A 27,777-nucleotide genomic window follows, 5' to 3' on the forward strand; every position below is an offset into this window, starting at 1 on the left:
GGTTGGCGTGGCCTCTCCGGGTCGGGGATGAGATCCTTCCCCAAGTTGGAGGAGTTCGAGTATCTTCGGGTCTTGTTCACGAGTGAGGGAAGAACGGAGCAAGAGATCCACAGACGGGTCGGTGCGGCGTCTGCAGCGATGCGGACTTTGTTGTGGTGAAGAGGGAGCTCGGTCGAAAGGCGAAGGTCGATCTCCGTTCCCTACCCTCACCTATGGGCACGAGCTGTGGGCCGTGAGCGAAAGAACAAGATCCCGGAATGAGTTTCCTCCGCAGGGTGTCCGGGCTCTAAGAGAGATAGGATGAGAAGCTCGCTCATCCCGGCGGGGCTCGGTGTCGAGCCGCTGCTCCTCCGCATCGAGAGGAGACAGATGAAGTGGCTGGGGCATCTGATCCGGATGCCTCCCTGGTAACGTGTTCCGGGCATGTCCCACCGGAAAGAGACCCCGGGGACGACCCAGGACGCACTGGAGAGACTGTGGCACTCGGCTGTCCCTCGGGATCCCTCGGGAAGAGCTGGAAGAAGTGGCTGGGGAAAGGGAAGTCTCGGAATCCCTCGAGCCGGAAAAGCGTTAGAAAATGGATGGATGGATGGATGGATATTTATTGAGAGAGAGAGCGAGATAGATAGATAGATAGATAGATAGATAGATAGATAGATAGATAGATAGATAGATAGATAGATAGATAGATAGATAGATAGATAGATAGATAGATAGATAGATAGATAGATAGATAGATAGATAGATAGATAGATAGATAGATAGATAGATAGATAGATAGATAGATAGATAGATAGATAGATAGATAGATAGAACCACTTCTTTGAGATGTGCATTTTTTTTTCTTACAATTTATGGTCACTTGACTGTCACGAAATCCTCGCCCCACTTGTGCATCTAAAATACAATTGTGTTGGTATGTATAAAGTGTAAAAACAAAAAACAAGTACAAATTTCCCATTGTGGGATGATTCAATCATTCTTCTTGACACGACGGATCGATCCGTCATCCGAGCAAAGATCCAATCGCAGCTTCCAAAACGAAGCGCATTGTCGTCGGTTCAGGGCGACGCGGGCCGTCCACAAACTCCCGGTGAACTTCAGAGCACGGTCTCGGTGTCAATCGCCAAAGTTTCAGGCATCTTTTTTTCTTTCCGAGCGGCCGTATTTCATAAAGCCGACGACGAGCGATGAAATCCGACGCAGCTTTTTTTCTTTTCTCGGCCGATCAGCTGAAGGACTCCTTGTTGAATTCAAAAGTGGTTCCGGGGAACCGGGCCGAGTTGCACAGTCTGCGGAGGGTCCTGGAGATGCCTTTGGGTCCGCAACAGAACACGCCCACTCGCTTGCTGGAGGGAAAAACAAAATTCCGCGCGCAAAACGCAGTTAGAGATGGGATATTTTTTTTTTTCTTTTTTGGGAGAAAGATGAAAAATCATCGCTCGTCATACACTCACTGCTTATTGGTCCTGCCGATGTCATCGAAGAGCAACTTCCACCTGGGTCGACCCACCAGCAGCCGTGACGCAAGCGGCCGGTACCTCTCCTCTGATATGCACTTCATGAGAGGCGAAAATAGTATGAATAAATTTGTGGATATAACTTCTGCCCGAAGTTTCGGACCTGCGGCGAGACATGCATGGAAACCATCTCGACCGCGTTTGTCCGTGCGTCGGCCTACCTGCCGGTTGTCCGCCTGACTGATGTACAGTTTCAAGTTCAAATAGTCGGGTCTGTTTTCATGCCATAACTAGGTGACACGCACACACAAAAATGGAGTCAATTTTCATCTTTATCCGATATGAGGCATTCATTTCATTCCTGTAATGTCAACCACTGACCACACGGTGGCACCACAGTCAAACTTGACTTTAAAAGCGCATTTACCAGCACACTCCCCTTTCCGGGGCAGGGGGTTGCAAATTTGCCAACAGGGTTAATATCATCGAAAATTTTAAGTTCGGAGTATCATTTTCAAAAAAAAAATTGGGGTCCAGAGAGCGTTAAACGAGATTTATGCTGCTTATTACATTTGTGGTGTGCTTTCATCAAAATATCTCCTGGCTCAAGAACCATACCACAATTTCCAACTTCTTGCGTCATTTTTTTTATGCATATATAATTATGGCCTGTTTGAAACCCGGGAAACTTTCACTAATCTGTGTTAAAAAAAAAAATGAACACAGGCAAGTCCAAGCAGCTTGGAACAATTGGTTTATCTCTTATAGAGCTCGTGCACCTACGTCACCGAAGTCACGTGACCGGAAGCCGGAAGTGCCGGTCAAACAAACCGTCGGAGACGGCACGGAAATATGTCTTACAGCACGACGGACAGAGTTTTGTCCGATACCGTGAAACATTTAGAAGTTGATAATAAACGAAGGTCCGTGGAAAAATGAGAGGAGCCATATTTAATGTCGAAGTCGATATTTTCGCCGATAAGAAAGTGGACTGTTAAGCCGCTTCCGCTTGTCTTGGAAAACTGGATCGACACACGGATCTGGTGAGAGTCGTCGAGATTTACACGGAAGAATTTGAAAGTGTAGAAAAGTCTGGATGCATACAAATACTTTGTTACTGGATCTGTTCTCAATCGAGAATAAATTCCACATCGTGACGGAGCCGCTCTGATTTTTTCAACATAAATACCAATATTTAAATAAATGATCCCTGGTTTTAGACAAACTCGCATTCATTAAACATGATTGGGAAAAAAAAAAAAAAAAAAAAGAGCGAGTCAGCTTCTCGTACACGGAAGCGTGTTGTGGCCACACGTTAAACTTTGGTAAACCTGTCCGTGACAAACTTTTTGTTTTTTTTAAATATGCATTGTTCTCAAATGAGTCCAATGCGTATTTAAAAAAAGAAAATAAACCACTGGGATTGGCTTTAACCCCCGTACGCGGAAGCGTGTTGCGGCCACACGTTAACCTACGTAAACATCACCGTGACCGATGATTTATTTTCTTTTTTTTTTAAATACGCATTGGACTCATTTGAGAACAATGCATATTTAAATTTAAAAAAATAAAATGAAAAAACATCTGTCGGGGAGAGGTTTACCGAAGTGTAATGTGTGCCCGCAACACGCTTCCGTGTACGCTGGAGACGACTCCCGTTGTTCTCAAATGAGCCAATTTGGCATTATAAATACTTGTTGGGAATTTGAGATGAAGAATAATCCCTACCCGAAATGAAGTGATCGCCACACAGTCGTGTGTGTATATGTTTGAGCACCATCCATCACGTTTAATTACCGAAATCCATCGATATTATCCGGTCTTTTCATCTGGTATTCCATAGCATGATCTCTTTGAATATCTGTCTCGTCTGTTGTGACAACCAACGGCGCAACAGGTCTCGGGCATTGTGAATATTCTGCTCCGGTTCGATGTCCCTCACACTGTCGGGCAGCTTTTTGAGCTGCAATATGGCGGCGTCGCGTGCACGAGCTCTCCAGCGGACTGGACTGTCTTCAAGTCACTTAAAGTCACACGCAGCTATTTTAACGCCGACAGTGGACCAACCATGTTGCACGTTCCAAAAGTGAGCGTGATCCAACCTTATGATGCAAGGCGCACAGCAACTCTGTGAACCAGTAGAAGGACTGAAGTTCCCTGCAGACCCAGACGAAGTACAGCCTCTTCAACCTGAACCCCTTCCAGCCGTCACTGGCGGAACCGTCGGAACGAGAGCTGAAACCAGAACCTCGGCCATTCGTGTTGGATGCGGGCGAGTACTCACAGCAGAGCGTGCAGGACGCAGGCGAACGGCGTGACGCCGATCCCGCCGGCGACACAAAGGCTGACGTCGTAATTGAACACTTCCTCCGAAGGACTTCCAAACGGGCCGTCCACGTAAAGCCTGGACGTACACGTCAAAAGTGCGCCGCAGATAAACACGCACGTCCAACACGATTCCTCCGACTTCCTGTTCTGGGCTCAGCACACGTGCTCAGATAAACATCCTGCATTTGAAATCTCGGTATGTGTCTGTCTGTGCGGATGCGTGCCTACAACAGTTGCTTAAATAGTTGGTGTCATCGAGGACACGCATGTGCGTGGTTCTTACACGCACAAGCGACAATAATCAATATTAAAGAAACAATTCCCAAACTAAATCTTTGAAGCAAACGACAAAACTGGCAACGGTTGTGAACGGTTTTGCGGGTTTTCCAGGTCTTTTTTTTTTTTTTTGGTTAATGTTACCCCGACAAAAAAAATGCAGATACAAATTTAAAAACTTCACGAGTTACGGTACACACTGCCAGGAAATAACTGTAAAATGTGTAACTGTATAATAATAATTCCCCCCTGCCACAGAATCTAAAAGGGTCCAAGTCTTGTCTTGTCATCTCAAGCGGGGCCTTGGCAGCTTGAAAATTGAAAAATACATTTCAGGATCCATCTCCATCACGGGGCACTAGAATTATCTACCTTTTCCCTCTTTATGTACCTATAACGGTGAACAGATCTATATATTTTAATTTATGACATGAAAACCAACAAAAATTTTAATCACAATGAAAAAAAATCTCAAGAAATGTGATTAGAAAGAAATAAATGTGGAGGGTTTTTTTCCAAATTATTATTACAGTGTTTGGAGGAACCACCCATCCATCCATTTTCTTAGCCGCTCATCCTCACGAGGGTCGCAGGGATTGTTGGAGCCTATCCCAGATGCCAGTGGGCGGGGGACGCCCTGAACTGGTCACATCGAGACAAACACGATGACACCTACGGGCAATTTAGAGTGTCCAATTAATGCCCCCCAAATCAGCCGTCTGCCGTCGTACCAGTACAGTACCATGACTGACACGCGAGAGGCAGCGTGGTGGCGGATACCAGTACAGTACCATGACTGACACGCGAGAGGCAGCGTGGTGGCGGAAGACATCCGGACTGCCGGAGCAGCCCCAAACCAGACTGTGACGGACGTACACAGTACTGATTGGACAACTGCTGTGTAGAACTGTTCTCAGCAGTTCTCGTGGCAGGTCGTGCTTCCCTCAGAAGTACATCCTTTGCTAGGCTTTTTTGAGGATGGCGTTGATGTTTGTCTCCCACTTCAGGTCCTGAGAAACTGTAATTCCCAGGAACTTGAAGGTCTCGACGGTTGACACCAGACCGTTGGACAATGTGAGGTGCAGCTGTGGTGGATGCCTCCTGAAGTCCACAATCATCACTACAGTCTTTAGTGCGTTCAGCTCCAGGTTTTGTCAGCCACCGCAAAGCTCCACCCTCACCGCTTCCCGACAATACGCAGACTCGTCACCGTCTTCGATAAGCCCGATGACTGTGGCGTCATCCGCAAGTTTCGTCGCGTAGCGCGAGAAAAGCAGCGGGGAGAGGACGCAAACCGGTGGTGCCTCGGTCCCGACGGAGCGTGTGGATGAGGTGGCGTCCTCAGGTTTTTGCACCAAAGCTTTTCCGAGCCACGCCACACGAAGATCGCTCGGGATCATCTTTGACCGACATGTGAGAATCAGGCTAAAGTCGACACTGATCGAGGGACGCTAGAGAGAACGCTTATCGACGTCACCGCTGTTTTCTCGAAAACCTCGTTCGTCGATCAACGCGAGCGGGAGAATCCGTCTCCTTTCCTCCCCGAGCGCCAGCGGATACCGACTCTGATTCCGTTCCAAGTTTTCTATGTTTTTCTCTCACAGACTTAGAACAGGAAGAGAAGAGTGTGGGAGGGTCAGCGGTCAGGTCGGGACCTCTCGCCTCGATGCGGTTTTAAGTTTGCGTGAGAACTCATCAGCCGAAACTCCCTCTATTCTCTCTCACTCTCACGTCACGTGCACGTACTTGGGGTATCTCCTCTGGTGAACCACAGGGAGGATGTCTAAGTCCCTCCTCGTGTCAGGAAGCAACAGCTGCGTGAAGCGCTCTGAGGAGAATAATAGAAAAAGATTTATTTTAGCTCCCTCAATGAAGTCGAAGACTAAACTTTTGGAATGCAAAATGAAGCTACTGTAATATTTGATAACAGGATCATCCAAATGCTTCAGGAGATATTTTTTTTTTTTACATTCCTAGTGCAACGTTTTCTCGTTTCGTGGCCAATTCAGCAGCCAACACAAATAAATTGACTTCCCGTCGTGCTCTCAAAGCAAGCATGCGTGCGGAAACGACAACTTTGCCATTTTTACAGTCTCCGCGAGGCATGGGCGTTGCCCCGAATGCATGTAGAAAAAGTGCACATTTATCCATCCATCCATTTTTCTTGCTGTTTATCCTCACAGGGGTCGCAGGGAGCGCCGGAGCCTATCCCAGGTTTCAACGGGCAGGAGGCGGGGTTACACCCTGGACTGGTTGCCAGCCAATCGCAGGGTAAATAGAGGCAAACAGCCGCACTCACAATCACACCTATGGGCAATTCAGAGTGTCCAATTTATGTTGCATGTTTTTGGGACGTGGCAACACGGTGGCCTCACAGTTCTGAGGTCCCGGGTTCAATCCTGGCCCCGTGGGTTGTCTCCGGGTGGTCACTCCGGTTTCCTCCCACATCCCAAAAACATGCAACATTAATCGGACACTCTAAATTGCCCATAAGTGGGATCGGTGAGTGCGGGTGTTTCTCTCGATGTGCCCTGCAATTGGCTGGCGACCAGTTCAGGGTGTACCCCGCCTCCTGCCCGTTGACAGCCGGGATAGGCTCCGGCACTCCACGTGACCCTTGTGAGGATAGGTGGTGACGAAAATGGATGGATGGATGGATGGATTTTTTTGGGATGTGGGAGGAAACCAAACAAAGTGCCCTGGGGGGGAAAAAAAAACCCACACAGGTGGAGCCAGGATCGAACCCGGGTCCTCAGAACTGTGAGGCCACCGTGTTACCATGTCCCAAAAACATGCAACATAAATTGGACACTCTAAATTGCCCATAGGTGTGATCGTGAGTGCGGGTGTTTGTCTCCATTTGCCCTGCGATTGGCTGGCGACCAGTTCAGGGTGTACCCCGCCTCCTGCCCGTTGACAGCTGGGATAGGCTCCGGCACTCCCTTGTGAGGATAGGTGGTGAAGAAAATGGATGGATGGATTTTTTGGGATGTGGGAGGAAACCGGAGTGCCCGGGGGGGGGGGGGGACAACCACGCAGGCACGGGGAGAACGTGCAAACTCCACACAGGCGGAGCCGGGATCGAACCCGTGTCCTCAAAACTGTGAGGCGAACACTTTCCAGCGTTCCTCCGTGCACATTTACGTGAAATGAATTTTTTTTTTTTTTAACTTTTATTGTCTGACGCCGCCACAGAGAAGTGCGTGTAACGCGTGTGCACATCTTAATGCTGATTGATCAGCACAGCCGTGGCGTCTGTGTGAGTGTGCGTGTGCATGTGCATGTGTGTGTATGTGCGTACACACACTCACCAGTCCAGTCTCCCACAACCCGGAGATGGACGCCAAATGTTTCTTTGTTCTCCGTGGGACACTGCAAAGTTGCAAAAGAGATGATTCAATTATTGCAAGGTATAAAAACACACAAATAAATAATGCAACGTTTGCCCATTAATATTAGAGACGTCGATAAAATCCCGCGGAAAGACTTCCCGTCGGCAGACGCTGGCCTCGGCGGTCCGTCTGCTATCTGTCCGCGTGGTTCTTCCTGCCGTCCTTACGCCGGTCATCGTGTGAGTGCGTTCGCAGGAAACTGATAAATAAATGTGCGCGAATAAGTCACACGACGCTGCCGCCGTCGTTCCGGCGAATTCAAGCAGCAGACGGGGCGAAGGAGAGAAACGAGGCACTATTCTATCTGCCATAAGTGTCACTTGTAATACTTAAGTTCATTTCTTTTTTTTATTTGTTTATTTATTTGAATTAGAGTAAAGATTAATTTATGTTACCGAGGGAAAACGTTCTTTTTGTCGTTTCATGTTTATATAGTGGGAACTTGTTCCAAAAAAAAAAAAAAAAAGACTGGATGGCTCATTGGCCACCAAAACTGAAGTCGCCATCCGCCATCTTGCTACTCCCAAAACAAGCGCGCCGACCTGTGCGTTAATTGCTAATTTTGTGGCTGTGAGAAAACTTTCCATAGATCAAAGATTTACTTTGATACTGTTAAAGTTTGTTTGCAAAGGTTTTTTGTTTTTTTTTTTCTGATGAGCTTAATTGACTTGAACAAAGTTTCGTTTACGGTACTTGCTTTTCACTGTTCACTCTATAAACCGACGGGTTTTCGCGAAAAAGCCATGTCAGTATTTTCCCAAACTTCATCAGTGGAAAAGCAAGAAAACACATTTTCTGTGAAATTTTTGGGTGAATTTCATCATTCAGAACTCTGCAAATTGAATTTGATTTTCAAATGCGAGGAAACAAGTTGAAGTCTGAAATAGGACGTCGCAGAGACGACAAATGAACGAAGCGTTTAGCGTGTATTATTTCCCAAAATATATCGAACTGATTGACTTAAAATGTAATGTTTTTATGACCAAAAAAAATGCTTAGTTTTTTGCAATGTTTTATGTTATATTTTGGGAAAAGTTGACATGTCACGGAAATTAGGCCTTAGGTAATATGCAAGGTTTCTTGCTAGTCACGGCGTTCTATGGCTTTCCTTTGCACTTCGCCCTTTTTTGGTTTACCAAGTCGGATTAAAAATCCTTCACGTTACCAGAACTGAAAAAAGGTCAAGCTCACACGACCAGTTTTAATTCTACATGCCAAATTTTGAGGGAAAACCCCCGCCATAATCCAACCCGGAAACCGTGTCCTCCACACGTTTTGGGAGTACCAAGATGGCGGCCAACTGGCTTCAACCAATCGACACAATGCTATGATGTGTATGCGCTATCCAATCATTTTCATTTCATTTCATTTTTTTTTTTTTTTTTTTAGATCAGTGGTGTCAGAACGCTTATTTTGGTGTAATTCCTTTCCACTACGGAACAGCCGCGGCAAAGATTCGACGGTAGTTTGAAAAACTAGCAAGAAAAGCAAGAAGAATAGCTCCGTTTGGTCAGAAGGTCAATGGAGTGTGTTTATTGTTTACGTTTTGTCATTTATTCGTGTAATATGAATTCAATGTGTGTTCGTTTTCTTTCGTATAAAGTTCTTACGGCATCTTTGGAAACTGGTTGGCATCAAAACGTCTTGGGCATGTCGGCATATTAGCTTGTTGACATGCTAATAAAGGCCTGTGAAAAAGAGCAGCTTATCCTGAACGGGAGTCACAACTATGATAACATACATAAGTCGGTACATACAGAGAGGGGCGTGTACTTATGTGTTTTTTTTTTAACGTCACGTGTCAGGAAGGAGCTTACCGCCGTCAGCGTGAAAGGATGATTCTCAAATGACGACACATTTGGACAGTTGAGGACGATATACTGCGAGAGAAAGAGGAAGTTGCCATGACGGTACGTGAATACGAGACCAAGTTGATCATCGGGGGACGCACAAAACCAAACGCTTTTCGTACCTGACCCGGCCGGGCTTTAAAGTTCTTCTTCAGCATTCGCAACTCGATGACGTCGCACGGGTGCTCGATGACGGCCACTACGGTAACCGGTTCGCTGCTCCGGATGTAGCGGTACAAACGCTCCGCGCAGTAGAGACACAGGGGGCCCGACACCCACAGCCACGTCTACGTGGTACAAGTACGCATAGTAGAAGTGTGTCAATGAACCTCAAAACCTTTCTACGGATCTCATGCCCATCCCAATTTTCCTGCTCGGGGTTCATTTATTTTTGTCGCGGGCCACATTGTACCGTAATTTCCGGCCGACAAGAAAACACGCTTTCAACCTTGCGGTTCATGCGGTGGTGCGGCAAGTGTTTTTCTAACGGCCGCAAGGGGGCGCTCGGGCGGAAAAGGTAAGAGTGAGACCGGTGGAATATATGCGCCGAGGAAGTGGCTTTTACCTGCCATGTTAGTGCTGCGCTGGCGTTAGCACTGTGCTAGCGTGTTGCTGCTGTGTTAGTGGGGTATCCCGGTATTTTTTTCCCCGGTCCCGTCAGCGTTAGTGCCGCGCTAGCGTTAGCGCCATGCTTATGTTAGCGCCGCGCCAGCGTTAAACTCTTTCTGTGTACCGTCTTTCTTTGTAACTATCTCGTGTTTCAATGCGGGCACTTGCGGCGTATGCGTGTACCAAATGGTATTTCCTTTCCAAATGTACCGGCTGAGGCTTGTAACCAGGTGCGCACCGTTGGCCGGGAATTACCGTTGTTACGGTTACACCCAGAGAGCCGTTATGATCTTTAATCATGTCACCGGAGTTACACATGAAATCAAAAAAATTGTTTTGGAATTTGAAATCAAGGGTAATGGTTTTTTTCCGCCCATTGTTAATATTTGGGAACACAAAAATGCTAAACGTGATCGTTGATGATGTCACTTCAAGGATTAAGTTTTTATGGGAGGCATATTTTTCCCAAGAATTTTGATACAATAATAATTCCAGGGTCTACTATTCCACTCGAGTGGTAAATGAGCCCACGATGTACGTTTTGATTCCATAAACCATCACGAGAAGGAGGTCGCTGCGACCAAGCCGGCTGATGTCGATATTCAAACAGCCCCAGTGGCGACAAATAATGATGTATGACATATGTTAAAACAATGCTTCGCCTCTCTTTCGGCAAATTGTCTGTCGCGGCCTAATTGCGCTCAGCTGCCCCAACGCCCGAGGAGGATTTAACCGGGATTTTTACGGCGCTGCCTCGTAATTTAACGACCGCGTGCAAACGCATAATCACACGCGGGAGGAAGTTACATTCGCGAGCAGGGACCTTGATGGAAGAAAAAAAAAAAAAAAGGATGACTGCACCTCCCTAACACCCCCACGCACTCCCCCGAACGCCACACGCGAAAAAAAAAAAACAGACCTGCGGGCAGTGAGCTTGGAAGCGAGCCTCCTCCCCGCATCGCATCTCGGCGTCATCGCGTCGCTCCGGCTCCTCCGGGACGCTGCGATTGGCCCGTGAGCACCCGGGTGGGTGGGCCTCGACGTTGCTCTGGTACTTCAGCGCTCCTCTTTTTCGGGGGAGACGAAAAGACAAGACGGTCACTTTGACGGCCCAAATGTCCTTTTGGAGCGCTTTCGTCATCAAAGCAAAGAAAAAAGTGCATCAATAAATCATCAATTTTTTGACGCTTGAGGCTGACATCGTGCAAAATTGAGCAAAAAAAAAATCAAGGGATTCTACTGTATGTCCAGTGTACACGCAAAGAAGTGGATTGGACTGGACAACCTTTGCAGGGGCGTGCAGGGAGAGAGTGGGAGGGGCAGGGGGCGTGGCTTTCGGTGCCTTTGACGCCTCAGGGGCCCTTTGAACTTTTTTGCTTTTTCATGATAAACATTCGGAAAATTCTATCGAGATCACGAGTGTTATGAATGTATTGTTACAGTGTTTTAGTTAGTCTCGCACAGTGTGCTTATTCAATGCCGAAATTCACCACACTGTAAAAAATAAAATCAAAATTAAAATCAATATAATTATAAAGTAATTGAGAGCAGAAAAGTAATCCTGGACGGAGAATGTGATGTGGACGACGTCATTGAAGATTCACGAACAAACAAAGCTCAAGTCATCCATTTGCTTTGCCGCTTATCCTCACAAGGATCGCGGGGAGTGCCGGAGGTGTGAACGGGCAGGAGGCGGGGCACACCCTGAACTGGTTGCCAGCCAATCACAGGGCACATCGAGACAAACAGCCACACCCACAATCACAGCTGGGGGCAATTTAGAGTGTCCAATTAATGTCGCATGTTTTCGGGGATGTGGGAGGAAACCGGAGTGCCCACCCGGAGAAAAGCCACGCAGGCGCGGGGAGAACATGCAAACTCCACACAGGCGGGTCCAGGATCAAACCCGGGACTTCAGAACCGTGAGCCCAATGCTTTAGCAGTTGATCCACCGTGCTGCCAGCTCAAGACATGAAACGGGAATTTTATTTTGGTCACAATATCGTGGCGAGGTGGACTAAAAAATAGGTATAAATTGATGAAAAATTCCAAATCGCTGGGTGAGTCGTCATCATCTTATGAAAAACTCAACAAAAGTTGCTCACCTTTGTTAGAAACTGCAGTTCCTGATTTCCTTTTGGCAATTTTCTTTTCTTATTCTGTTTTCACGAATAACCTGCTATGCTAAGGGATTACAAACTTTGTTCTACGTGCCCCCCCCCCCCCCCCCCTTTATTTGTGAGCACCTGCCCCCTCCAAAGTTCTCTCTGCACGGCCCTGAACATGAGCACGAATCAGGAATCCATCCATCCATGCATCCATCAATTTCTTCACCGCTTATCCTCACGAGGGTCAGAGGGAATGCTGGAGCCTATCCCTAGCTGTCAATGGGCAGGAGGCGGGGCACACCCTGAACTGGTCGCCAGCCAACAAACAGCCGTGACGCCGTCACACCTTGGGGCAATTTAGGGTGTTCAATTAACGTTGCATGTTTTCTTTGGGATGTGGGAGGAAAGCGGAGTGCCCACCCGGAAAAAAACCCACGCAGGCACGGGGAGGACATGCAAACTTCACACAGGTGGGAATCAGGAATCAAATTGCAGTATTCCGCATCTTAATGCATACGTTATAAGATTAATTACATCTTGTACTCATACTATAAATACAACAAATACCAAGTATTTTAATCTTGGAATTAATGCTAACGCCATGCTATGCTAATGCTAATTAATCCTAAACACCTCAGTAAATTTGGATTATGCAGACTCCCCCCCCAAATAAACCAGTTATTCTTCATACCGAGCCAGCGAAATATGCGCCCGGACGTGAAAGTATTGGAGACGTACCCAACCATGTGCACCATGAGGATGACGTAGAAGATGATGAACAGGTTGTGCGTGTACCAGAAGATTTCGTAGTTGTGTATCCTGAAATCACGAAGAAGGCAAAAATATTAGGTGCAAGTCTTTGACATACGGGGGGGAGGTCGGGAGGGGGGAGGGGGGAGGGGGGGGGAGAAGTACAAAGCAAAGACAACAAAAGAAGAAAGGCAGTCGAGTTTGTTCACGAGCACACGCGCAGATCCGGAGTAAGCCCGACGTCAGGGGTCAACATTAGAAGGGGTCGTTGCACACGGCGACCCTCGCGGCCCATAAACGGCGAGCACACAATGAGCGTTTCCAAACTCGGCTCCTTTAGAAGCGCCAAGTCCTCCTCTTTCATGTTGACATACCGCCCGGCTTTGCCTTCCTCACTTGACCGCAGTCCGGGGTTTTACATTTTTACATGATATTTATGTCAAGTCTGCATCAACCATTTAAGCGTCCAAAAAAATACAATTACAGTCCACTGAAGACAACGGAGGAGTATGAATGATTATGCGGATTATTCCACGTTTTTGTGTGGCGCGATCCACTTGGCAAAACCGCTAGTCAGGTGTGTAGAACTCATTTTTGTCACGGGCCGCATTGTAGTTACAGTTTCTTTCGGAGGGGCGGCGATAACTGTGAAACCATAAAAAAAATCTGTTATCGCCTCATCACATTTACGCAAGTAATATATGAACTACTCTTGGAATCAGAACTAAAGGGTAACGGGTTTTTTTTCAACTATTATTGATGTTTGGTCACACGAAAAATGCTTACAATAGCTCATGATCATTTATGATTTCAGTCACTGTGATTTGACAGGTGTGTACTCGCAAATCTGCGCAGTCGAGCGCGAAAAATCACGCGGGTGAAATTTGTTACGAGCAGAAATACATAGCTATTGAAAGACGTCGCTTATTTTGCGTAGTCTTCAACAATGTTCCATCTAATTGCGTAATTGCGCAATCGTCGTACGCTCTCAGCGCACATGAAAACCGATCCAGCCGCTGATCTTAAAAAAAAAAAAAAAAATGGATGGCTCATTGGCCACCAAAACTGAAGTCGCCCTCCGCCATCTTGATACTCCCAAAACAACCGTGCCGACCTGTGCGTTAATCGCCAGTTTCGTGGCTGTGAGGAAACATTCCACAAAGATTTACTTTGATGCTGTTAAAGTTTGTTTGTAAATGTATTTTTTTTCATTTTCTGATGAGCTTAATTCACTTGAATAAAGTTTTTGTCTGCGGGTGCTTCACCTTGATAGACCGAAAAAAAATTGGGCGAAAAACCGACATCAATATTTTCCCAAACTTCATCAGTGGATAAGCGAGAAAACACATTTTCTGTGATTTTTTTTTTTTTTTTTTTGATGAATTTCATAATACAGAACTCTGCAAATGGAATTTTATTTTCAAATGCGGGGAAACAGATTGAAATTTTCTGCCTGAAATACGACATCGCAATGCGTGTAGCATGTATTTCCCCATAGCGAGTACTTATATCAAAGTGATTGACTTCAAATTTGAAGTTTTTATGACAAAAAATGCTTAGTTTTTTGCTATGTTTTGATGATAGTACTTCACAGCGTATTTTGGGAAAAGTTAACATGTCACGGAAATCGGGCCTTGGGTAATATGCAAGGTTTCTTGCTAGTCACTTTGTTCTATGTCTTTTCTTTGGACTTTGCCTCTTTTGGCTTCGCAAGTCGAATTAAAAAAATCCTTCATGTTGCCAGAACTGAAAAAATGTCAAGCTCACGTGACCAGTTTTAATTCTACACGCCAAATTTAGAGGAAAAACCCCGCCATAATCTAACCTGTAAACTGTGTCCTCCACACGTTTTGGGAGTACCAAGATGGCGGCCAACTGGCTTCCACCAATGGATAGGTTTCCAATTACGCCATCTTGTGTGTCACCACCACCCTTACACCAATTGGGTAAATTAACGATTGAAAAAAAATTCATGCTTCGCCTATCACCTGTGTCCTTTGACCTCTACGACATACAAGATGCCGTTAATTGGAAACCTAGCTATTGACACACCGCTAGATGTGCGTGGAAAAAAAAAACGGAACATTATATCTGCGGGCATGACTGAGCACACCCGTACATTTTTCAAATGTGAGTGACTGTGATGTGATAATTTGACATTTTGGCGGCGATGTCAACAAGAATCATGCAAGTTGATTGGATTTTTTTTTTTTTTTTGCCTTCGCGGGCCGGATCTGGCCCCGGGCCCCGAGTTTGACACCAGTGCCTTAAGTAGTCCGGAAATTCCTCTCAACTTCTTTTCATTTGCCGAAGTCAGCAAACAGAGCGTACCAACACAAACACACGTGCGGAGCGAGTGACCCACTGTGACCTCAGCCACGACAGCGCCACGAGTGAAACACTCGGAAGGGATTATCGCGCCGTAAGCGTTCTCTTTTCCGTCGGCGACGCCGCAACAAAGAAAGAGCGGAAACGGCAGCGAGCGAAGACGGAAAGTTTTAAGAAGACAAAAACGGAAGAAGGCCGATCGCTTACCGCACACAGTGGGAGGACGACGTGAACATCAAGAAAAGGATGAGGACCAGCAGGACGCCAGTGACTCCCGGAACTAGAAGCCGATCGGAGCCATTGATGAGATCGGTTCATATTTGTGATGCGTGTGAAGAAAATTTATAATGTCGTCTTACCTGTGGTCAGAATAATTACTTCTGGATCCTGGGGAGATCGCGACAGTTCAAAAATGAATGGTCATCTCGTCATAAATTCGACTGAATTCTTCATGTTTATAGTACGGAATGAATTATTATTTAATGATTGTATAAGATTTATATTCCACGTCCTTGAGTCACAGTCATAAGTGATAGTGGAACCGACCTCGCCAAATAAGTACAGGTCCATTTTTTATTTTTATTACGCATATTAAAATACCTCAATGGGAATCAGGATGCGAAAAGACTGAAGGAAAGCAACACTTGACTTGAAAATATTTGCCTCAACAACATACATTGGATATAAAAAGTCTGCACACCCCCTGCTCAAAGGCCAGCTTTCGCGATGCAGAAAAATGAGACCCAAAATCAATCATTTCAAAACTTTTTCCACCGTGAATTTGACCTGTAAGCCTTAGAACTCAACAAAACAGCCAGCGGGGTGGGCACACTTTTGCAACCGCATCATTTCTATTTTACTTTTATTTCCTCCTTTACTAAACATTGAAAAATGGAATTTTACACTTCATAGGACAGATTACTACTGGAAAAAAAATGGTGAAATTATATATATTATCTTGGGCTATTTGTTTTACATCACAAAAATGTTGCATTTAAATGGGGGTGTGATGACTTTTTATATCCGTTCAATTTCCAACTGAAGCCTATTATCACCGTAATTTCCGGTCAATGAGCCGCAACTTTTTTCACACGCTTTCAACCCTGCGGTTTATGCGGTGATGCAATTAATTTGTGCATTTTTTCTAGCGGCCGCAAGGGGGCACCCGAGCGGAAAAGGTAAGAGTGACACCGGTGTAATGTATGTGCCGAGGAAGAGACTTTTACCGGTATGTTTTTTTTTTTTTTTTTTTTTTTACCCGGCCCTGTTAGCGCTGCGCTAGCCTGTTGCTGCTGTGTTACTGCCGTGTCTTAGTTATTTTTACCAGTATGTTTTTTTTTTGTTTTTAAATGGCTCCTGAGCGCTCCCGGTGCTGAAAAGTCTCCTTGTGATAAATGCGCATCCACATATATTTTGTAAACTTCCGGCCAGTCTGAAACATCCCCGACCATGCTTCAACGTGTGACATTCGACAACTTGTCGCCGAGTGTTCATGTTCGCTATGGACGTCTCAGAAAGACGAACACAGCGAACGTACGTGTATATCTTTTTATCAACTTTTGTTTTAAGGTTAGCGTTAGGTTAGCTCCCTCTATGCAGACGAAGGGGAACTATGAGACTGGGGGGGGTTCCCAGTAACCGTCTGCTACGTACCTAGAGTTCCCCTATTAGTAACGTATGGGCATTAATTACAAGGAGACTTTTCAGCACGGGGGTGCGCTCAGACCCTCACACCGGTCCGGCCCTGCTAGCGCTGTGCTAGCGTGTTACTGCCATGTATCAGTGATTTTTACCAATTTGTTTTTTTAACTAGCATGGCGACGCTAACATTAGCGTTAACGCGACGGCTCCAGCATTAGCATGGCGCCGCTGGCGTTAGCACGGCACCACTAGCGTTACCATTAACGCGGTGGAGCTAGCGTTAAACTCTCAGTGTACCATCTTTCTTTGTAAATATCTCGTGTTTCAATGTGGGTTTCACTGTGGGCATTTGCGGCTTTTACACGACTGCGACGTATGTATGTACCAAATGGTATTTCCTTTACAAATGTACTCGGTGAGGCTTACAACGAGGTGCACTCTGTCGGTCGGGAATTACGGTATTATCCGTAGAATAGAGGCTGATTGCCCACCGTGATGAAAGAGTTGCAATGGGTTTTTTTGTAATATTACTATTATTATTTGTATACATTTTCTGAGCAGCTTTTCCTCACAAGGGTTGCGGGAGTGCTGGACCCCATCCCAGCTAACTTCGAGCCAAAAGGCGAGAGGCAATAGGTGTTTACGATGTATCGGCGTGCTAAAATGTTGCGTTTCTCACCTCTCCTTTGTAGCGAGCTAAATTAAGAGCGGGGAAGTCCTCCGAGTAGCCGCGACTGAAGTTGACGACGTTCACCAGGTGGGCGGAGACGTGAACAACTGGAATAAAGAGATGATAAAATATTGTGTGAGATGAATCGCTCGCAAACATCAGCAAAGGCATAGAGCAAAGGTTGTCTGTTGTTCGTTAGAAGTGATCCGCATATCATCTAAGTATGGCTTGAATAATATTAGTATAGTAATATTGCCCCGGTCACTTCGCGTGTTGCCCCGCAAAGGCAAAGCATGTGCAAAGCAAGATTCTTGTTAAAATCTGTCCAAAAAATTAAAATTGTCGTACCATAAATGATAATATTGAGAGATTTGATGCATTTTTGTGTTACAAAACATCAAAAACTGTTGAAAAACGAGCTAGCTTTGATCGCTGATTCGAAAACTAGTTCACCAATTTCATGCGTAAATACGATGAGGCGATTAAACATTATTATGGTTTCCGTCATAACTGTAGCTACAATGTGGCCCGTGACAAAAAAAAAAAAAAAAAAAAAAAAAATGAATACGGCGCCACCCCCGCTTTACAAACACAGACAAAACAAAAACAGAACGTCCGAACGAAGCGCTAGCGGACACAAACTTCTTTGTCCATTCAGCGGAAAGTCGGCCCGACGTCCTCCTGACTCACCGGAACGCAATCGCATCCAGACGCGTCCACTCCGTGACATCACCGGCGAACCCCGCAGCTGCTCGACAGCTGATGCTATTCAAGGGCGTAATCATGGGACGCGAGGCTCCTTTTTCGAAAGACAGGCATCTTCTCCCGCTTCCGCAATCCGCCCCACCCCCGACCCAGACATTCTTCCCCCGGCGCGCAGCTCCTCGCTCGCGTTTCGTTCTCATTGTCTTTTGGCCTCACGTTTGTCGCGAGAACTTTGCCTCGAGGGAGTTCTCGCGTGTAATCGATCAAGCGTAACGAAAGGTGACGGGATTCGCAGATGACGTCACGCCGAGCAGATTTCCGTCCTGCCAGGTGTGGCTCCGATTTCAAGGTGGTGGTCTCGCGAACACGCAGTCAATAAATGAATAAATCCAAGTTTCAGGGAAACCTCGGTAACGTCCATCCATCCATTTTCTACCTCTTCTCTGGGTCGAGACCCAGACTTCCCTTTCCCCAGCCACTTCTTCCAGCTCTTCCGGAGGGATCCCGAGGCGTTCCCAAGCCAGCCGAGAGACATAGTCTCTCCAGCGTGTCCTGGGTCGTCCACGGGGTCTCTTTCCGGTGAGACGTGCCCGGAACACCTCACCAGGGAGGCGTCCGGGAGGCATCTGGATCAGATCCCCCAGACACCTCATCTGGCTCCTCTCAACACGGAGGAGTAGCGGCTCGACACTGAGCCCCTCCCAGATGACCGAGCTTCTCACCCTATCTCTAAGGGAGAGCTACAGGACAGACCGCGAGAAGAGTCGGATCGCGGGGGAAGTAGCTTCAGCAGGGATACCCAGACTTCCCTTTCCCCAGCCACTTCTTCCAGCTCTTCCGGAGGGATCCCGAGGCGTTCCAGAGCCAGTCGAGAGACATGGTCTCTCTAGAGTGTCCTGAGTCGTCTCAAGGGTCTCTTTCCGGTGGGATGTGCCTAGAACACCTCACCGGGGAGGCGTCCAGGAGGCATCAGATGCCCCAGCCACCTCATCTGGTTCTTCTCAATGCGGAGGAGCAGCGTCTCGACACTGAGGACACTATTAAAACGGAGGGTGTGTGCACCAAATGAACCCTTTAAACTCTCAAGATGTGTGTATAAATAAACTGTTTGAATATAAATATATCAATGTATAAACAAACTAAACTCAATAAACTAACTGGTGACTTCATCAAGCAGCGTTTCGAGTCCTTCACATAACTAAGATTGGACAGTTTGTTTGCATTCAAATTTGTAGTCACCGTTAGAGGAAGGCTCTTTTCTGACAGGATTGTGCGTCTGCTGTCCTTCGACCACAATTCGTTCCAGAAGGTGGTTCGAGAAGTGGTTTGTTTGAAATCCAAAGCGTGTTTTCCCATTATAATTCATGGAAAAAGAAATATTGCGTCCCAAGTCTAAAAAAAAATTGGCTTTTTAAAGCATTTTTAAGCTTTTCCTGGTAATAAACCACATAGTACAAATACATGTATAGTTTAATTACTTTATATAATGAAATAATCTCAGAAGTATATTTATTTTTTGCTTAAAATATAGCTTCAGTAGTAGTGTAGAGTAGGCTAGGCTGGAAGTGCATTGCCATATCTGTAGCGACTTCTAAGCCTTTTTTATTTTAAAAAAAAATTAAAAAAAAAAGTGCGCCCCTCCCGGATGACCAAGCGTCTCACCCTATCTCTAAGGGAGAGCCCGGACACCCGAGCGGAAAAGGTAAGAGTGAGACCGGTGGAATACATGTCCCGAGGAAGTGACTTTTACCGGTCCGATCCTGTCAGCGATGCGCTAGCTTGTTCCTGCTGTGTCTCACTGATTTTTACCGGTATGTTTTGTTTTAACCGGCCCTGTTAGTGGTCCGGCGCTAGCGTTAGCACGGCGGTACTAGCGTTAGCGTTAAACTCTCTGTGTGCCGTCTTTCCTTGTGAATATCTCTGTTTCAATGTGGGTTTCAATGTTGGCACTTGCGGCTTTTACACGGCTGCGGCGTACGTATGTACCAAATGGTATTTCCTTTACAAATGTACTGGGTGAGGCTTATAACCAGGTGCGCTCTGTAGGCCGGGAATTACGGTATGCGTAATGTGATGGTGTAAATGAGAGGCCAGGAGGACAATAGAACACCTTCTACACAGCTGCTACTGCGGAGTCTGTGTGTGCGGCGAGACATAACAATAGCGTAACATTCCCAGACCGGAACGACTCCATAAAGCCCGCAGGAGACCCAGTTCACACCTTGGCGGCGGAATGCCGGTTCGCACGCTCAGGAGGCTACATTTAACGCGGCGCTGGAACTGGACGACCCATCGGCCGTTCACTTTTACGACTGCAGTACTGCCATTTTTAGCTTCTTAGTGCCGGGCCCTTTCCAGCGAGTACACGGCGACATCCGTTTGGTGGCAACCCGTGGGGACCCATCTGCTTTGGGAAGTGCATTGTGGGAATTGACCCGTGTCCTTCCCGCTCCGTCAGCTGCATCGGACTATAACTTTTATTCTCCTGGTCCAGTTTACGTACTGCAAAATCTCCTTGTAACCGTGGATCGTCATCCAAGTGCCATGTTGTGACTTGCTTTTTCTTTACTCCCATATAACTGTACTCTTTAGTACCAGTACACACTACCCAAAGGTTCTGAGTAAATAAGCAAAGCAAGACAGTGAACCTAAAACTTCTTCTAATACTTGGGATATTGTGCCTCAATAAACGCAAAATCTAAATTTAAATCTTCCAAGTATTCCTGAGATTAATTTTCTCTCAAGACGCCCAAAATCAAGTCAGTTTCTCGAGGTTATCGGCGATATTTGCTAGTGACGCTGATAACCTACCTCTGCACTCCTGAGCCGGCGCTGTCAACCTAATAAGCACGTGGATCTGGTACACAGATCCAACCAATCAGAGGAGAGGGGGCGGTCCGAGCCAAATATGGAGAAAGCGCATACGAAACTGGGTCAAACACAAGTAACCGTCAGAAGAGCCTTTTACGGACACTCTTATGACAAAATCAAGGTCTTTTTCTTTTTTTTTTTTTAATGAAATAATACTAGGTCAGTTTTAGAAATCCACTGAATGGAGGTCCAAATAGCCAAATTATATCAATTTTAAAAATGAGAGAAGAGGCGAACAAACGTTTTCTTCTTCAGGTCTTTCAATCTTTGAAAATTCTGTCAGTCGAATTTCTACCGCATTTAGCCGGTTATTGTCTGATTGCATTCGCCGCTTTGGCCAAAGGAATCTCGCACCGCAGACAAAAAACAAAGCAGATGGTTTATCTTTTTTTTTTTTTTTTTTTAAAGAGCAAATCTTGCTGGGAAACAGTGAAAACGCCAACGGCACGAGGCAAACTGCTCAACGGCACTTAAGAGAAAGCAACCGAGAAAGCTCCGAGGCGCTGCAGTGATGTCATGGAAGAAGACTCGCAAGAACACACACAATGAAAACCGAGACTACACGCCCCAACCGGCGGGAGGGAGCCGCAGGGACCGGTACTGCGGGAATGCCGATCCAGCACGGATCCAGTTCTGCGCTCGCCCAGACGTGAAAATGAGTCGGAATAGTTTGGGTTTTTGGGTACTCACCGGAGAAGATGCAGATGGCAACCCCGCAAGCCACGTGGAAGGTCTTGCTCTTGTCCAGCAGGCGCCGGGTCTTTCGGCTTGACACCTTGAGGAGGAGGACAGCAGTGAGCGTAAACTGCGACGAGGTGTCAAGACCACCAGAACCCCTTGTCGATTGCAACAAGGATGCGACAGCGGCCGACGGTTTTGACTCCAAGTGCGGACATGCTGGATCATCGCTAGTTCCCTCCAAATAAAGAGTACACTATTAAAACGGAGGCTGTGCGCGCCAAATGAATCCTCTAAACTCTCAAGATGTGTGTATAAATATGTATATGTACACGTAAACTCACTGGTGACTTCATTAAGCAGCGTTTCGAGTACTTCGAGTGACTAAGATTGGACAGTTGACCGCTAAAGCAAGGCTCTTTCCTGTCTGGATTGTGCGTCAGATGTCCCAACTACAACGGTCGGGATAGGCGTGGTTGGGAACCTCGATTCTCGACCACAATCCGTTCCAGAATGTGGTTCGAGAAGTGATTTCTTCGAAATCCAAAGCGCGTTTTCCCATTACAATCAATGGAAAAAGAAATAATGCGTTCCAAGCCTAAACAAAATGGGCTTTTTAAAACATTTTTTTAATCTTTTCCTGATAATAAGCTGCATAGTAAAAATACATGTATAGTTTGAATACTTTTAATAATGAAATGATTTAAGAAGTATATTTATTTTTTGCTTAAAATATAGCTTTAGTAGTAGTGTAGAGTAGGCTAGGGTGGGAGCTAGGCTGCATTGCCGTAGCTCTAGCGACTTGTAAGCCTTTTTTATTTAAAAAAAAAAAAAAAAAGTGCACCCCTCCCGGAAGGCAATTTGAGAAGTGATTTATTCGGAATCCAAAGCGTGTTTTCTCATTAAAATTAATGGAAAAAGAAATAATGCGTTCCAAGCCTTTAAAAAAAAAAAAAAAGCTTTTTTAAAGCATTTTTTAGCTTTTCCCAATAATATGTGTGTATTTTGCAGTGAGAAATGAAAGCAAGATGTCAAATTTACTGGGACCAGTCTCTGATTCTTACCGCGTGTGTTCCTCGGACAAAGGTGAGCAGAGAGCGACACATGGGCAGCAGCACCAAGCTGCAGTTCAGGTTCAGCACGGATGCAGAAGCCCTGCTGATGCACAGTCCGAGCTGGAGGAGGGAGAAAACGGATACACGTAGTAAAGCAGGTTCCTAAAACTGGGTTTCATTCAAACGGTCCATGCAGGTGATACTGATTTCTATTCTTGTCGGCCATTGGGAAGATTTTTTTCACGAACATTTTGCTAACATGGGCGCAGCGGGAAAGCGTCGGCCTCACAGTTCTTAGGTCCCGGGTTCAATCCCGGACCTGTCACGACCAGAACACGGGGTTGGACCCAAATGCACACCTCAAGTTACACAGAGTACAGCATCATTTAAAAATATGAACCACCAGATAACCGCAACGCTATACTGAAGTGACGATCTAATTTGAGGCCCTCCGCCAAGGGTGGACTTCGGCCATGCGTTCGGTACTTAGGCGACTTCTAGGAAGAGGCGAGCGGTACCACAATGGACACACCACCTACTGACACGGAAGCTCTTTTCGAAGAAGAGAACATGTCACAATCGAGTGAAGTGACCGGGGCAATATTACCCTATCGTTTCCAGGCACATTTAGATGATATGCGGATCACTTCTAACTAAGGACAGACTCCCGGACAGTATGTATGAGCCAGCACGGCCGAAGCCGTGCCCCCCCCCGTCCGCCAGGCACGGCTTGGCCGGCAGCTCCTCCGCCCATCTACAATTAGACACAATCAAGTGAAGTGTCTGGGGCAATATTACCCTATCGTTTCGAGCCATATTTAGATGATATGCGGATCACTTCTAACTCCCAGACAGTATGTCTGAGCCAGCCTGGCCGAAGACGTGTTCGTCCGCGAGGCACAACGCGGAAGCCTTCGGCGGCGAGCCTGACGCAGAAGACATCCGACGTGCACATTTAGCAACCCTGTCATACGTACGCGGAACTTTTTTTACGTTATGAGAGACGGATTACGTGGTCCCCCCCAAACTATTGTTTTTTTTTTTTTAGTAGCTGTATACACACGAACCCACAAAATTCTCATCCTTTGCACCCGTGCGATCCATTTTTCATGATCCACCAGGTCTCTTGAAAACCTCTGAAGGGTAAATCCATCCTCCCGAGTGTTCGAGCGATGCAACGAGCCGGCATTTTGGCTAACACGAAGGAACAACGAGCTACCTTCCCGCAGGTAAAACTAATAAAAACAAACGAGTCCGCTTGGGCGCGCTACTGCCCTGTACGTCACTTCCTGTTTCTTCTCCAAAACAAATCCCTCGAGAGGATTTTCATGGCGGGAGTTACAAAAATCCATGTTCGTCAAAATATAAAATGTTTTGTGGTGAAAAAACGGCAGGGTTCATACGGGCTGCCATTTTCTCATTAATAACATATTAAAAATCATGAATTTCATGACAATTGACCTTTAATCGTGTATGATGCGTGGCGGTGCGACCGTTTACTGTACCGATTTTACTACGTGGAAACGACTGCAGCAAAAACCCTGTTTCCGCTCCGAAGCCGTTTGAAGCCGTTCGCCGCGGGTGACGTCTCTCCATATTCCAGCCGCCGGGTGACAAAAAAAAAACAATCCGTGCGGCCCGCCCAGATCAAGGGACGCGACCGAGGGGAGGGAGGGAGGGAGGTAGCTCGCGTTTCTCGTAGACATCTTGGATGTAAAAAGGGAAGACGATCCTCGTTTTACCCCTGTTGACTCATCCATTCCCCCCACCCCCCTTCAAAACATTTCACACAGACAAAAAAAAAAACCCGAAAAAAGCTGACGGCAAAACCTCAAAGGTAGGTAAGATCTTACATGCACGCCATACTGATGATACTGAAGATGATTTGGGGGTTAAATCGCAACTTCTTTTAGTAGCGTTAACCCCTCGTTTGTGCACACACATACACTGACTTGAGCCCTCTGCAAGGCATTTTGTCAAAGCTAGCGGCATGCCCATGCTTGCCCTTCTTCAAACCCCCCACCCTCCCCCGTGCTTCCCACCGGTCAGGCCGCACATGAATAGTTCGCACATCTTATTTTTCCATTTTCTTTGTCGCTTATCCTCACGAGGGAGGGCCGGAGCCTATCGCAGCCAGGGCGGGGTACACCCTGAACCGGTCGCCAGCCGATCGCAGGGCACATAGAGACAAAAAGCCGCACTCATAATCGCATCTTGGGGCAATTTAGAGCGTCCAATTAATGTTGCGTGTTTTCGGAATGTGGGAGGAAACCGGCCTCCACACAGGCGGGTCCGGGATTGAACACGGGACCTCAGAACTGTGAGAACGACGCTTTACCAGCTGATCCAATGTGCTGCCCCATCTTATTTAAAAAAAATAATAATAATCCGGTGTATATTTTTGTTTGAGTTCGAGTGCCTTTTTTGAACTCTCTTCAACGACACTGACAAAAGGAGATCAACACAGTTGAGTGTTATTTTAAGCAACGGACCAGAGCTGACGGGACAATGTCAGCGGCGATTTGGAGTGCGCGTCAAAAATACGCGCGGCCTCGTTGCCGTGGACGGGTCACCCGCAACGACGGGCTTGCGGGCGTCAAATTCGGACCTCGGTGTGTGCGAGTGCGATTACCCCAAGCATCTTGTAGAGGTAGTGATACTGTAGTCCGCCGGAGTACATCAGGAATGTTTTGACAAAGAGCCAGCTATTAGTTCCCAACCACAGCATCTACAAGTACACACGTAGAAAACACAAAACACAGTTCAAGGCTCAACTCGAATGTAAAAAGGTTGTCCAAGGTGTCTCGATGGCTCCCTAACCAGGACCAAGTGTTTTCCTCCCTCGTTTGCGAGCCAGCTCCGCGCTGACACCACCATTATGTCCCCCGGCCCCTCTCGTCAAAGTACCAGCGTGGGAGTGAATATGTTCTTTGACTGAGAGAGACAGACAGAGAGAGAGAGAGAGAGAGAGAGAGAGAGAGAGAGAAACCACCGCTATCTTTTACGGCCACTAGAGGGGGCCATAGTGGATCTTAAATTGATATATTTGCTATCAATTTCGTCTATGTACTAGTTGCACTGATCTTAAAAAAAAAAAAAAAGACTGGATGGCTCATTGTCCACCAAATCTGAAGTCGCCATCCGCCATCTTGATACTCCCAAAACAACCGTGCCGACCTGTGCGTTAATTGTCACTTTCGTGGCTGTGAGAAAACATTCCACAGCTAAGTTAGAAAGATTGACTTTGGCACTGTTAAAGTTTGTTTGTAAAGGTTGTTTTTTAATTATTATTATTTTCTGATGATCTTAATTCACGTAAAGTTTTGTTTAAGTTTGTTGTTGGGTTAGCCCAACGGTTTTTCGCGAAAAAGCGACGTCAATATTTTCCCAAACTTCATCCGTGGCTAAGCAAGAAAACACATTTTCTGTGAAATTTTGGATGAATTTCATCATACAGAGCTCTGAAAATTGAATTTGATTTTCAAATGCGAGGAAACAAGTTTGAATTTTCTGTCTGAAATAGGACGTCGCAGAAACAACAAATGAAGAATGCGCGTAGCATGTATTTTCCCATTGCGAGTCCTTATTTCCCAAAATATATCTGGCTGATTGTTTTAAAATGTCACGTTTTTATAACAAAAAATGTTTTTTTTTTTTTTTTTGCTATGTTATGATGATAGTGCTTCACAGCGTATTTTGGAAAATCAAGCCCTAGCTAATATGCAAGGTTTCTTGCTCGTCACTGTGCTCTATGTCTTTCCTTTGCACTTAACCGTTTTTGGCTTCCCAAGTCGAATTAAAAATCCTTCATATTAACGAAACTGAAAAAATGTCAAGCACTCACGACCAGTTTTAATTCTACATGCCAAACTTTGAAGGAAAACCCATCATTATCCAATCTGTAAACAATTTTCTTCCACACGTTTTGGGAGTACCAAGATGGCGGCCAACTGTCTTCAACCAATCGACATAGCGCTTGATATGTATGTGCTATCCAGTCCTTTTTTTTATTTTCATTTCTTAGATCAGTGACTAGTTGCTTTAGCGTACTAGTTTAGTTTGAAAAATCCACGTTCTTACTCAGGCTAAACTTTTGGACTAGCTGACAGTTGCCCATAGTAGCTGTTGTTTTACTTAATGAAGGCCTAGTAGCTGTTTTGCTACTTGTGAGGACAGAGACGGTCCCTATAGAACGCGGAGCTGGCTGCAATTAAATGTTCAATTACCGTTTTTCAAAAAGCATTCATTTGAGACTTGTAGTGTTACTAGGGCAGCAAAGCAGTAACATTAAATTGCTTTAATCTTAACGTGATACTTGTACATGAAAAAAAAGTTACTCGTTAAGAAATGGCTGCTTTTCTTGAATTTTTTTTTTTTTTTTTTTTTTACCAGTGAGGACAAAGTGTGCTAGCACAAAGCACAAAGAAAGCTGCATTTCAAGGATATAGAAAAAGCGCTCAGGTGGCTTTGTGGACATTTCCATCGGGTAATTTGAATAATTATGACGCTCATGCAGATAGAGGAAAAGCAATTCAGTTGCTATGTCTTTGTAAAATTGATTTATTCTATAGTACAATACAGTACTATGATAAGATTGTTTTGGGAGGGAGGAAATGTTTTGACATCACTGTTTTGTTTTGCATGATAACAAATGTAACAATGTATTGTTGTTAATCGTTATAGTGTAATAAGCGTGGTATGATTTTAGTGGTCCGGGCCTCTTTGAGATCAAATTTGGTTTCCCGCGACCCCTCATCTAAACTGCAAATGACCCTCGGCTGGCCCAACCACATCGCCGAGGCGGTTTCACACACTATTATGTGTACAATATCAACGGCATCCAAATGAAATAATCATTCCTTCGCGGCGGCAGGTTGCAAGGTGGTTCTCTACAGAGTAAACTAACAAGGGATTGCGGACCGAGGCCTTTTCCCTCCCTACATTCCTGCGAGCGCAGAGCCCCCCCCCCCCCGCTCCCCTTCCTCCTTTCACGCTCCAGTCCACGACATGAAAGACCACCTCCACTTCCACAGCTGGGTCGGGTCAAGGGCTGTTA

General features: G+C 46.0%; 1 protein-coding gene across 2 annotated transcripts; it reads right to left on the reverse strand.

Annotated features, from left to right (window-relative positions):
• Window positions 1-601: 601 nt before the first annotated feature.
• On the reverse strand, window positions 602-25,618 carry LOC133505093 (NADPH oxidase 4). Of its 2 annotated transcripts, XM_061827992.1 has the most exons (18): window positions 25,542-25,618; window positions 25,354-25,449; window positions 22,731-22,841; window positions 21,679-21,763; window positions 17,422-17,519; window positions 15,461-15,488; window positions 15,309-15,381; window positions 12,762-12,842; window positions 10,835-10,982; window positions 9,429-9,593; window positions 9,274-9,336; window positions 7,376-7,436; window positions 5,811-5,892; window positions 3,745-3,864; window positions 3,563-3,671; window positions 1,682-1,750; window positions 1,458-1,558; window positions 602-1,349 (listed from the first exon to the last, which is right to left on the reverse strand). In XM_061827992.1, the coding sequence occupies exons 1-18, from the start codon at window positions 25,596-25,598 to the stop codon at window positions 1,229-1,231; spliced, it is 1,668 nt and encodes a 555-aa protein (XP_061683976.1). In that variant the 5' UTR covers window positions 25,599-25,618; the 3' UTR covers window positions 602-1,228. The 2 variants fall into 2 exon arrangements, with proteins under 2 accessions (XP_061683976.1, XP_061683977.1); XM_061827993.1 differs by lacking the exons at window positions 9,274-9,336; window positions 9,429-9,593.
• Window positions 25,619-27,777: the final 2,159 nt, after the last annotated feature.

This window comes from Syngnathoides biaculeatus, chromosome 8, assembly GCF_019802595.1.
Source record: "Syngnathoides biaculeatus isolate LvHL_M chromosome 8, ASM1980259v1, whole genome shotgun sequence".
NCBI lineage: Eukaryota > Metazoa > Chordata > Actinopteri > Syngnathiformes > Syngnathidae > Syngnathoides > Syngnathoides biaculeatus.

Excerpts from the sequence above, each read along its gene's own strand:
- LOC133505093 (XM_061827992.1), bottom strand. The coding sequence starts at position 25,598 with ATGGTGGTGTCAGCGCGGAGCTGGCTCGCAAACGAGGGAGGAAAACAC. Across the intron at positions 12,843-15,308 it reads TCGTCCTCCCACTGTGTGCG|GATACACAACTACGAAATCT; the intron begins GTAAGCGATCGG and ends TCGTGATTTCAG. Across the intron at positions 10,983-12,761 it reads CTCATGGTGCACATGGTTGG|AGGAGCGCTGAAGTACCAGA; the intron begins GTACGTCTCCAA and ends CCCCCGAAAAAG.